The sequence below is a fragment of the Hemitrygon akajei genome, chromosome 1 (assembly GCF_048418815.1).
Source record: "Hemitrygon akajei chromosome 1, sHemAka1.3, whole genome shotgun sequence".
Classification (NCBI taxonomy): domain Eukaryota; kingdom Metazoa; phylum Chordata; class Chondrichthyes; order Myliobatiformes; family Dasyatidae; genus Hemitrygon; species Hemitrygon akajei.
The window spans coordinates 152316825-152329903 of record NC_133124.1 but is presented as its reverse complement, the minus strand read 5'-3'; the positions used below and the strand labels follow the sequence as shown (position 1 = coordinate 152329903).

Genomic DNA, 13079 nt, shown 5'->3' with positions numbered 1-13079 from the left:
GGTTCTGAAGGAGGTGGCTGAAGGAATTGTGGTGGGATTAGTAATTATCTTTCAAAAATTAATGGATTTGAACATGGTTCTTAAGGACTGGAAAATTGCAAATGTCCCTCCACTCTTCAAGAAGGGAGAGAGGCAGAAGAAAGGAAATTACAGGCCAGTTAGTCTGAACTCAGTGGCTGGGAAGATATTGGAGTTGATTATTAAGGATGTGGTGTTGGGGTACTTGGAGGCACATGACAAAATGGGCCAAAGTCGGGATGGCTTCCTTAAGGGAAAATCTTGCCTGACAAATCTTTTGGAATTCTATGAAGAAATAACAAGCAGGATAGACAAGGGAGATTGGTGGATGTTGTGTAATCAGATTTTCGGAAGGCCTTTGACAAGGTGCCATACATGAGTCTGATTAACAAGTTATGAGCCCATGGTATTACAGGAAGAATACTAGCATGGATAAATCATTGATTGGCAGAGGGCAAAGAGTGAGAATAAAGGGAGTCTTTTCTGATTGGCTGCCGGTGACTAATGTCCACAGGTGTCAGAATGGTTGGGACAGTTTCTTTTTACATTATATATCAATGATTTGGATTGCTTTGTGGCCAAATTTGTGGATGATATGAAGATAGCTTGAGGGGGAGATGGTGTTGAGTAAGCAGAGAGGCTACAGAAGAGCTTAGACAGATTAGGAGAATGGGCAAAGAAATGGCAGATGGAATACAGTGTTGGGAAGTGTATGGTCATGCACTTCGGTAGGAGAAATAAAATGTGGACTGTTTTATAAATGGAGAGGAAGTTCAAATATCTGAGGTGCAAAGGGACTTGGGAGTCCTTATGCAGTATTCCCTAAAATTTAATTTGCTGTTGGTGGTGAGGAAGGCAAAAGCAATGTTAGCATTCATTTGAGAGGATTACAATGTTAAGGCTTTATAAGGAACTAGTGATGCCTCATTTGGAATATTGCGAGCAGTTTTGGGCCTCTTATCTAAGAAAGGATGTGCTTATGTTAGAGAGGGTTCAAAGAAGGTTCACAAAAATGAATACGGGGTTGAAAGGCTTTATCCGTATGGTGACCTTTTTATGGCTTTGGGCTTGTACTAACTGTAATTCAGTAGAATGAGGGGGAATCTTATTGAAACCTGTTGAATGCATCGATATAGTAGCTGTGGAGAGGATCTCTCCTATGGTGAGGGAGTCTAAGGCCAGAGGACACAGCATCAGAACAGAAGGGCATCCCTTTAGAACAGAGCTGAGAAGGAATTTCTTTAGCCAGAGAGTAGCGAATCTGTAGAATTCGTTGTCACAGGTGGCTGTGGAGGCCAAGTCAGCTATATTTACGTTATATCTACATTAATAGATTCCTGATTCTTGATACGGAGAGGAGGTGGAAGATTGGAGCTGGGAGGAAAGTAGATCAGCCATGATGAAAAAGATGAGACAAATTGCAGATGCTGGAAATCCAAGCAACACGCACAAAATGGTGAAGGAACTCAGAGGGAAGGCAGCATCTATGAAGAGTACAGTCGACATTTTGGGCCGAAACCCTTTGGCAGGACTGGAGAAAAAAGCTGAGAAGTAGAATTAAAAGGTGGGGGAGGGGAGAGAGAAACACAAGGCGATAGGTGAAACGTGGAGGGTGAGGGATGAAGTAAAGAGCTTGGGAAGTTAATTGATGGAAGAGACAGAAGACCATGGAAGAAAGAAAAGGGGAGAAGCAACACCAGAGGGAGGTGATTGTGGGCAAGGAGATAAGGTGAGAGAGTAAAAGTGGATGGGAAATGGTGAAGGGGGGGTATGTGAGCGATATAACCTGAAGTCTGAGAAATCGATGTTCAGCCCATCAGGTTGGAGGCAACCCAAATGGAATTCAAGGTGCTGTTTGTCCAACCTAAATGTGACCTCATCACGACAGTGAGGAGGCCATGGATGGATATAGGAAGTGGAATTAAAATGGGTGGCCACTGGGAGATGTTGCTTGTTCTGGCGGATGGACTGTAGATGCTCAGCAAAGCGGTCTCCCAATCTACATCAGGTCTTTTTAATATGACAAAAGAACTAAATGTGTTGACTCTTGCTGCGCTATTAGACTGGTTTATTAGTCTATTCAATTTGCATTATTTGACTATAATCCCTATATATAAATAAGACTAAAGTGATTTACAGAAATCTCTATTTTGTCCTTGTTCAGTATAGATGAGAAGTTGTATTTAATTTTGGCTTACAGCAGAATGATGCTTTATTCTGTATGTTAAATGCATATGTATTTCATAAACTTAGTGCAATGATTGTTCTTGTTTGCAATTAGACCTGAAACTGTCATTATTTGAATCTTATTATATCAGTTTGAAGAGTGTACAAGGCTGTGTGCTTAGCCCCTTGCTCTTTTGCTTTACACTTTGACCATGTGGCTAAGCACAGCTCCGATGCTATATTCAAGTTTACTAATGACACCAGTGTCATGGGGCAAATCAAAGGTGGCGATGAATCATCTTATAGGAAGAAGATTGAAAATCTGGCTGATTGGTGCCGTAACAACAACCATTGTCAGCAAGACCAAGAAGCTGATTATTGATAATAGGAGGAGGAAACCAGAGACCCCTCAGGCAGTCCTCATTGGAGGATCAGAGGTGGAGAGGGTCAGGAACTTTAAATTCCTCAGTGTTATTATTTTGGAGGACCTGTCCTGGGCCCAGCATGCAGTGCAATTACGAAAAAAGCACAGCACCACCTCTACTTAGTTAGGAGTTCGCAAAGACATCTAAATCATGACATCTAAATATTTGGCAAACGGGCAAAGCCTTCCACCATAGAGCACATCTTTATGAAGCATTATCGCAAAAAAAGCAGTATCTGTCATCAGGGACACCCACCATCCAGGACGTGCTGTCTTCTCGCTGTTGCTATCAGGAGGAAGGTACAGGAGCCTCAAGACTCTCACCACCAGGTTCAGGAGGAGTTATTACCCCTTAAACATCAGGCTCTTGAACCAAAAAGGATAACTTCATTCAACTTCACTTGTCCCATCATTGAGGTATTCTTACAATGTAAGGAATTACTTTCAAGGACTCTTGATCTCATGTTCTCGATATTTATTGATTATTTATTATTATAATTTTTTTTACTTGCCCAGTTCTTTTTGACTTTTGAACACGTTGGATGCCCAAGCTGGTATGGTCTTTCATTGATTCTATTATGGTTATTATTCTATTATGGATTTATTGAGTATGCCCATAAGAAATGAATCTCAGGGTTGTATATGGTGACATACAGTATATTTACTTTGATAATAAATTTACTTTGAGCTTAGATTCCTTTGTATGTTGTATTATATAGTTTTAATCTGCAGCTGCTTATTGTGCATATATTCTACAGACTTCTGCATTGTTTCTGACTGGTATTTTCATTGAAAATGTAAGAATCATTCTTGTGTAATCACAAAATCAAATTATTTGGTAAAATTTTTCAAAGTGCCAAAAAACATAATATCTGCTGTTCCAGTGGAGGTAACGTTTTCCCCAGAGTACTACATGTAAGCCAGTTGTTACTAACTTCGGTCAACAGCCCTATTGACTATCATTACTGTCATTCATGTTAATTGCATTAGCAACATTTGTTTTAAATTACAAAGGGCAATGTGCTTTCCATTTGCTTTTAATTTTATATCCATATTATGGGTGGTTATTTTTGAACAAAATATCATAATTGCAATTATGTACCTTAAAGTTATCCTTGTGTTGGTTATTGTCTTCTGTTAGCTGTTTAATTTTGGAGTGTTATTTACAGAAAACAATTATCAATCGAGACATTGAGCATTATTCCTACAATCCTATGATCAAAGGAACATCAGTTTTCTCTAAAGAAGGAAAATCTAATCTTTTAATAAAATTTCTGATGTAATGATTTACATTAATGATCCAGTAGAGTTCTTCATTGTGACTATGAATCTGCTAAAAAGTGACCAAGAATTATATTTGTTCAGTCAATGGAGCATTTACACTACTACATCATTTAAGTTACCCATTTACAAGAATGTTATTTGCAAAAAAGTGTTTCTTTTTTTCTGAAAGCCTTATGCCAATTCATAGGCAGTAGAGTGATAGATGGGTATATTTTGTTTAATATATTATGTTTTGAAATTTAGAAAAATACTACTTTAATAGAGCCTTGAATTCCTTTTAAAGTTGGTAAATTTATAAATGTCTTATTTGTGAACAACAGAATCTCAACAGTAAATAACTAAATGTTTGAGAAAAGCTACAAATAAAATTGGAAATACAAAGCAAGATTTACATCTAATGGCACATATTCCAATGTTGTGTGTCTTTACTAGACTTGGATTTGTGTGGAACTACATTCCACTGAAAATTTCAACATAAAATTTATATAATCATGTCTTGAGCCTCTCTGAAAGGTGGTTTCATTACAGCAGGAATAAAAGATTGCTTGACCTGTTCCAGAAGACTTGACAAATAAAAGTAACATAATTAGCAGGATTAGGAGCAAGTTGTATGACAACAATCATTGGCCAATTATATGTACCCAATAATATGGAAAGTCATAGTACTAAGCAAGATACAAACAAGGGCCGTAATTACAGGTTAATTTATGAACAGTGTTTTAGAACATAGAGCATCACAGCACAGTACAGGCTATTCAGCCTTTATGTTGTGCTGACCTTGTTAACTTACTGTAAAATCAATGTAACCCTTCCCTCCTACATAGTCATCTATTTTTCTGTCATCCATGTACCTATCTAAGAGTTACTTAAATGTCCATAATGTATTTGCTTCTACCACCATCCCTGGCAGTGCATTCCATGGACCTACCACTCTCTGTATGGAAAACCTACCTCTGACATCCTTATATTTTCTAAAAATGACAAAATTATGCTTCGTTATTTTGTCCCAAAAATGTTCCAAGTTAACTTTATGACCAAAGTGTGCACATGTAACCAAATGCCACCCTGGAATCCATTTTCTTGCAAGCTTGATGCCTGCCAGAGTTTTGACATAAATTTACTGATGGATAGATCTAGCTTAAGTATGTCTAGAAATGCGAGTTGTGATTCTGTCAATCCATGAAATGCATTTCTGATCACCCATATCTCACTTAGCACTCAAAGCACTATGCATTAAGCCATTGTGGCACTGCCTCAGTTCCTTGGTTACACTGCCAACTGGACAGCTGTTGTGCCAGTTTAATTTGCAGCCCATTGAGCTGATTTCTGCGTCATTGATAATTTCCTGCTGTGAAGTAATGCAGTTAATACTTCTAAGGTACAGTAACAATACCTGAATAAAAATAAAGACTTTGTATTTTGTAGATTAATTTTCATTTGAGGACAGTAGTTTCCTCACTGCATGTGCCACCTAATCAACTTTGAGGCTCAGGTTAACGTTGAGTCATTGAATCAAAGAGCATAAAAACAGGCCCTTTGGCCTATCTAGTCTGTGCCGAACTATTATACTGCCTAGAACTATTGACCTGCACTTGCACCACAGCCCTTCATACCTCTTCAATCCATGTACTTATCCAAACTTCTCTTACGAACAGAGATTTATTAGACAGGCAGATTAACTCCTTCATTGATACACCTTTAGGAAAAAGTTTGCATTGAGTATTAGTGTATTTTTCTTTTAATGTGCACACTAAGCAATCAAAATAAGGGGAAGATGGAAATGATTGGGATTATCCTATGAAGCTGGCAATTTATTGTTTTTCTCCATCTGCTGCAGACATGATTCAGGAAGTTTAAATTGAATGTATTTCAGAAAGATGTGAACAAGTAAACAAACAGTAAATCACTTAATATTAACTGCTCTTTTTATGGATACCATGCATTGGGGATTTTGTAAAAGTTCCAGCAAAAGACGTTTGGTTCTTCATTAACCTAGTAAATTATTGCACTTTAGAGTACTGATTTTTGATATACCTCAATTCTCTTTTTTTATTTCTTTGCAAAGAAACCATGACTGTTTAGACTAATGAGATTTTGAACTTAACAGCAGTACTGATATGAGCTCTGTTGAATTTCTACTGGATCATCTTGAGTTGCAAAATTTGTCTTGTACTATAATGTTTCAGACTTGGGTAATAGAGGAAACTCTAACCTCAATACAAATTAACTCCCCAAAAGATCAAACTTTTATGAACTATTGTAATTTTAGTTCCATCATAATAACTGCAAGCTTCAGTTTATAATTGCATCCTTGATATTAACCTTTCTAGCACTAGTTGCTATATTTACAAGTTTCATATTTAATCAAGATTTTAAGGAAAACACAACTATTATTTTGAAAAACATTAGTAAGCTCATGATATAGTAGATTTTCCTTTATGTTTAATCTCACATGATTTAAAATAATGTTTCATATGGAACTGTTGTGTTGAGATACAAGTTTGAGGTGAAACTATTGCCTATCTAATATACCCATTTATAAAATTTTCAATGAGAAAGATAGTTTTTTCCTCTTGAACATATTAAATATTTTACTCAGTAATGGCACATTCCTCCACCTGTCCTGTATCTACCAGCTATCTGATGGAAGATACATTTTACCAGAATGTGCTGTTTGCATGTAAATTCCTATTTTATACTTTACCTTGGATGTTTAAATCTTTACTTTTCCTACAGAAGAATGATGGTATTCATTAGATAAATGTTAATGAGTATCTAAACTTCAGCTTTCATCTTTCATTCAGTTCTCTGGTAACATTCAAATCCCAGATCAGATTAAGCTTTCTCTAAAAAAAATAAATTCTCAGATTTAAAGATGGTAATGCCATTTTTGCTAAATTTCTCCCTTTTACCTTAACTGCCATTGTGGATAAGATTACTAATTTTAGACTAGAAGGATTTCTGTGGAGCAGTATTCAACCAAGGATCTGGATGGTAACTAGGCAAGTGCACATTATCTGTATCGCAACGTCAGTTTGGACTGACTCTAAGTACACATCCAAAATTAAATTAATACTATTGTCAACTTGTATGAGATTGCTGTGTGTAATAAAAATAGCTGATCTGGTCTGAAGTATTTTGGTCAACATTTTAATGTAGATTTACTGTACACCTAAGGAAATGTGTTGCCATATTTGATCTTTAAGGTCAGTTAAATAATCCTACAACTTTTGCTTCATAATTTGTAATTCATGAAACCCAAATCTATCCTGTTCTTGGCACTATGTTAGCTGATTTTTAAAAACAGTTGACTTCTTCTCAGACATTTTTATCCACTTCTTTGTCTATTTTCGATGTTGAAACTGCTCGCAGAACACACACAAGCATCTGTTGCAAATACTGCCCCATCTCCACTTTTATTTCTTGGGTCATTTTGTAAGTTATAACCTCTTAATCTGTACCCTCAGACTTTGCTAGAATTTGAATCAGTCCAGTTTGGATTCTGTCCTTGCTAAAATATGAAGACAGCATTTACCAAAGTCACAATCAACATCCAGTGTTGTAACTGTGATTGTGAGAAATCATCCTAGTTGTTTCACCTGAGCACTGTCCTTGACATGGTTAACCAAAGCATTCTCAAACATTCGCCCTCCACTGTTTAGCTCATTAAAATTGTTTCTGCTCGTTTGGTGTTTGCCTGTTTAGTGCTTGCCAATTTGATTATAGTTACAGCAACTTTAGCAAGAACCAAAGGCTTCACCTTTATTTTCCTAAGAAGATTAATTCCTGACATAGTCCCAATGCTGATGATACTATCCTTCATTGATCCATCCCCTTCTTGATCTTTCCACTATCTGAAGTGTCACACTGCTTAATTAATTATCTCCCGAATGAGCTGTTGTTTCCCCGAGTTATACAGTAGCAAGACTACAACCATCATATTTGAATTTTGTGCAAACACTAATGTTGCTGCTAATTTCTTCAAACTCCTTGGAAGCTGACTCAGGCCTTGAATATATCTTCATCCTTGTTTGTTTATTTGGAGCTTTACTTGCCTGATTTTATTCTTCACTCTAATTTTAAGCCACAAACACTAACAATAGTTTCTGTTCCTGCTCTGATATTTTTACCTATAGCATCCTCTGAGGAAACATTTTTTAGCTTTTTCTTAATTTTATCGATATGTTGTTGCTCAGTAACATTATCCTGAAATATCATGGTCTACAGATGTGTGCTGACAAGATGTAATTCTTCCCTGTATGTACTTCATTTGGATTGTGCCAAGTTGTCAGTCCTGATAATCTAGTTTTATCTGATAATATCTGGGAAAGCACAAAAATCTTTCAGCTGAATGCTGGGATAACTGAATCCAATTTATTCTATTCTAATTAAATATTCTATTTCCTAGCCATTAATACCTTTTAGCTCTGAAGCTGAACGATGACTCTTTGCAATCTTTATCATATTAATCCAATGAGATGAGCTTTGAACCCCATGTTCATAGAATTAGGTACTTCCTCCTTGCTGTTGGAATGGCTTATTCATACCTTGGTTACCTTTAAGATTTTTTTGGCACTCCTGTTTGGCTTCCAAACTTCCACCCTCTGTAAACCTGAGATCAGCCTAAACCTGCTTCATGCACCTGAACACAAACCATGCCTTTGGCCAAGTTGTAAAACAATGTGTCAGTCTTTTAAAATTTTCACTCTTAATTCCAAATTCCTCCAAATCCTTTCCTTTTGCCATACAACATTCTGGGCTATCTACATGCCTATCATTTTGTCCTGTTAAACATTTGTGATTTTAGTGTGGCCACTGCTGATCATGCATTTAGCTACCATATGTCTTAGTTCTGAAATTCCCTATTTTTCTTCACTCCTTTCAATACACTCCTTCCTATCACCCCACTCAATAAGTTTTGGTCTTTTGTCATAATACCTCTTATGATGTGCTTAGGATATAATACTACTTTAAAATCAGAATATGAATATAATAATCGAAAATATAGTTAATCTCTGTACTTCAAATTTTAATTCTAATATTTAGGTTCATAAAGCATGCAAGCACTTATTACTCACCACTTAACGTTTTTCACATTTTGAGTTTGGTATTCAAGATGTGGACCAACAATTTATTTATCCTGAAATTATGGTTTGGATTAAGGTATTTAAATTTTAGTTTTACATAGAACACCTCCAATTCAAATCTTGGTTGTGATCTCAAATAAACATTAAAATGTGTACAAATTTATAGTGGAGCTCAGACTTCAGTAATCCAAATGGAAAATACACAGTTTTTTTTAACATTAACTTCACAGTATTATAAATACAACAATAGAGTTATACTTGTTTTAACCAGCTTTTTATATTTAATTCTGTTTATACTGAATACTTGCACCCTAATGTTCAGATGCACAGCCTACAGAAGCTGAAAGAGAAGTGTTTAATCAGGTGAATGTAGTGCTAAAGGATGCAGAGGGAATTCTGGATGATCTACAATCGTACAGAGGGGCAGGACATGAAATAAGAGAGGTATTCCTTTGCTTTTCATTTTTGCTTTGGTCAATAAATGCTTATAGCTCTGATGCTTATAGGTCTCATAACGCAAGATGTATAGAGGAAATTTAAATATAGTTTGGAATGTCTACTGATGTGCAGAAACAGTTCCTTTCTCAGCAATAGGCAAGCTCTAAAGTCAAATTCTACATCTGTCCCAGACTAAAGTAAGACTTTTATTTTGTGTAGGAGGATAAAGTCTCTTGGTTTATGTAATGCATTCACAACTGTAATGTATCCAAGACAGCGACTATTTTATTATATCATTTATTGTAAAGGAGAGAAGTAAACACTTTCTAAATAGCAATATGAGTAGTGTAACAACATTTACAAGAGCTTATATAAGCATGCTCAATTTTTCAGCTTGCCTGCTAAATTGTAAAGTGCATTACAGATAAGCTGAAAATGTTGCAATGCTTCTGTGCCACCCAGCCCAAGGTCTGAACTTCATCTGCCTGCAAACTCTGGTACAGAAAGCATTCATAAAATTCTCTTAAATTATGATAGATCTCTAGAAATATAGTGATCATGGAATAAACTCTTCTAAGCTATCTTAGTATTCCATCTTAGTTCTTGCACAGCCAATTTACTGATTGGCTTTTGTTCTGTTTTAAGATGATGAATGTAGTTATATTTCAATGGTGTAAAAGTAATAACTCTCTTTTATTAAAGGCAATACAGCATCCAAGTGATGAAAGTTTGCAAGAAAAAGCATGGAGTGCAGTATGTCCACTAGTAGGAAAGCTAAAGAAGTTCTACGAGTTCTCCCAGAGATTAGGTATAAAATTTTGCTTTGGATCATAAATGGGACTCAAAGTGGCACTTTATTAGTTTTCTTTGTTTCGTTATCAAATGGGATTTATTTGTCTTAACTCATTCAGAATAATAATGAGAAGAGTAAGATTGTGAACAAAATGATATATAGATTTGTGGACAAACAGTTAATAATTGGGACACATTGTAGTACATTTTGGCCCAATTATGCAGCTACCCTAATTAGCTGAAGTTTTATGGAAATAGTTAAAAGGATATTAAAAAGGCAAACATGAGTAACAGATTATACATTTAAATGAAATGCAGAGCAAATTAGTACACTACCAATACTATAAAGCTATTATTTTGTAATAGTTGCAGACAGAGAAATTCTTTCAATTTACTGTAAGTTAACAAAATCAGGACCGACACCTAGTAGAGATAATGGGCTGCCAAATACAATGCTTTCAATGATTGCATCCTCCAAATCTTCATTTTCATTGTACATTCAAGATGGTTGTTGATGCCTTCAAGTTCTTCATAATTCCTAATTCACTAGGTTCCTAGTGAAATCGTTTCATCTTCACTCCCAGCTGTTTCTGGAATCGCCAAGCCTAAATACTTGAAACTGCAGTGAACAAAACAGTTCTGAATTGTCTTAATGTTTATTTCTCGCCAACTATCAGTAATAAAAGTCACTGTTTTTTGAACACATACACATGCAACTGATTCTATTTAAAAACTGTTCACTCTAAGGACTGTGTAGTGTCTAATGATCATGCAAGGGCATGTGACTGACATTCAGCACCAGTCTCCTGCCCCAATTAAGTGGCACAATGTTCCAATTAAATAAAGGGAATCCCGGCTATTTTCTCAATTAGTTTTTGATTTTTAAGCATAGTTCCAAATAAGTGGCTGCCCTGATTAGTCGATAGCCCAGTTAACCAGAATCCATTGTATTGTCAAAGAAAATGCTCGCAATAAGGTGAAAGATCACGGAGTAGTAAATGATGAAAATGAACTGATTCATTTAAATGAGCCGTATTGTGGAAGGAAGCTCCAAAAAAGTTATTCACATATTTATAACTGTTGTACTCTTGCTCAAGATTGGGAATGTTTGTGTGCAGTGACACCTAATGGCTATCGTGGAGATGCAAGCACACCAAAATTCAACATTAAATGTCATTTCAAGCACCACCCACTGACATGCATGATAAATATTGCATGTATTTTATTAACTTGCTAGTGAATGGAATATTTAAAGTGTTTTGTATTCAGGAATGTAATATTGTATTTTCTGTTCAGGAATGTAATCAGTGTATATATGCAGCATGTTTAGAATTTAGCAGCAAATTTAGAATAATTTTGGATTTCAGGCATTAAACAAAAAACAATTATAACTTGTATCAAGAAATCAATTTTAGTCAAATCCCTGGCTTCTCCAGAGAAAATAGAAAAGAGCTTTTAGTTGATAATTATTTGTAGAAATTTGATTTAATAAAATTATTAATTAAGGTAAAAATACTTCATCTGTTAGTGAGTTTTGTGTGATGAATTATGAAGGTAAAATTAGGTCATAAGTTTAATGGGTAATGTGTAACCTAATTTGAAATAAAGCAAAGTTCTTTCACAGTGAAGGAAGAATTGAAATTAATAAGAAGCATGCCCTGAAAGCATGATTACACAAACAAGTCTCACCTCTTTCTAAGGATTTGATTTGATTTTTTTACTTTTCACATTGTCAATGATTTTGATAATGGAATTGATAGCTTTGTGGCATCAAAGTTTGCAGATGATATGAAGATAGGTGGAGAGGTAGGTAGTGCTATGGAAGCAATGCGATTGCAGCAGGGCCTAGACAAATTGGAAGAACAGACAAAAAAGTGGCAGATGAAAGATGGCAGAGTGTTGGGAAATATATGATAATGCATTTTGGTAAAAGGAACAATAGTGCAGACTGTTACCTAAATGGGGAGAAGGTTCAAACATCAGAGGTGTGATGGGACTCCCAGAAAGTTACTTTACAGGTTGAGTCTGTGGTAAAGAAGACAAATGCAATATCAGAATCAGGATCAGGTTTATTATCACTGGCATGTGATGTGAAATTTGTTAACTTAACAGCAGCAGTTCAATGCAATACATAATCTAGCAGAGAAAAAATAAATAAATAAAATAAAAATAATAAACAAGTAAATCACTTATGAATATTGAATAGATTTTTTTTAAATGTGGAAAAACAAATACTGTATATTTAAAACAGAAAGTGTTGTTGTGTCCAAGGGTTCAATGTCCATTCAGGAATCAGATGGCAGAGGGGAAGAAGCTGTTCCTGAATTGCTGAGTGTGTGCCTTCAGGCTTCTGTACCTCCTTCCTGATGGTAACAGTGAGAAAAGGGCATGCCCTGGGTGCTGGAGGTCTTTAATAATGGACGCTGCCTTTCTGAGACACCGCTCCCTAAAGGTGTCCTGGGTACTTTGTAGGCTAGTACCCAAGATGGAGCTGACTAGATTTACAACCTTCTGCAGCTTTTTTTGGTCCTGTGCAGTAGCCCCTCCATACCAGACAGTGATGCAGCCTGTCAGAATGCTCTCCACCGTACAACTATAGAAGTTTTTGAGTGTATTTGTTGACATGCCAAATCTCTTCCAACTCCGAATAAAGTATAGCTGCTGTCTTGCCGCCTTACTGCATCAATATATTGGGACCAGGTTAGAGCCTCTGAGATCTTGACACCCAGGAACTTGAAGCTGCTCACTCTCTCCACTTCTGATCCTTCTAAGAGGATTGGTATGTGTTCCTTCGTCTTGCCCTTCTGTTTATTTCAAGGGGAATAAAACATAAAATCAAGGAGATAATGCTGAACCTTTATAAACACTAG

At 36.0% G+C, this 13079-nt stretch overlaps 1 protein-coding gene across 14 annotated transcripts in view; it reads left to right on the top strand.

Moving 5' to 3' along the window:
• fam49bb (family with sequence similarity 49 member Bb) overlaps positions 1 to 13079 on the top strand; it is a 208726-nt gene that overhangs the window by 156380 nt on the left and 39267 nt on the right. For all 14 annotated transcript variants that reach the window (XM_073052909.1, XM_073052939.1, XM_073052946.1 and 11 more), the window contains 2 exons: positions 9302 to 9423; positions 10120 to 10225. In XM_073052909.1, the coding sequence (XP_072909010.1) occupies positions 9302 to 9423; positions 10120 to 10225 (228 nt within the window). The remainder of the gene's footprint in view (positions 1 to 9301; positions 9424 to 10119; positions 10226 to 13079) is intronic.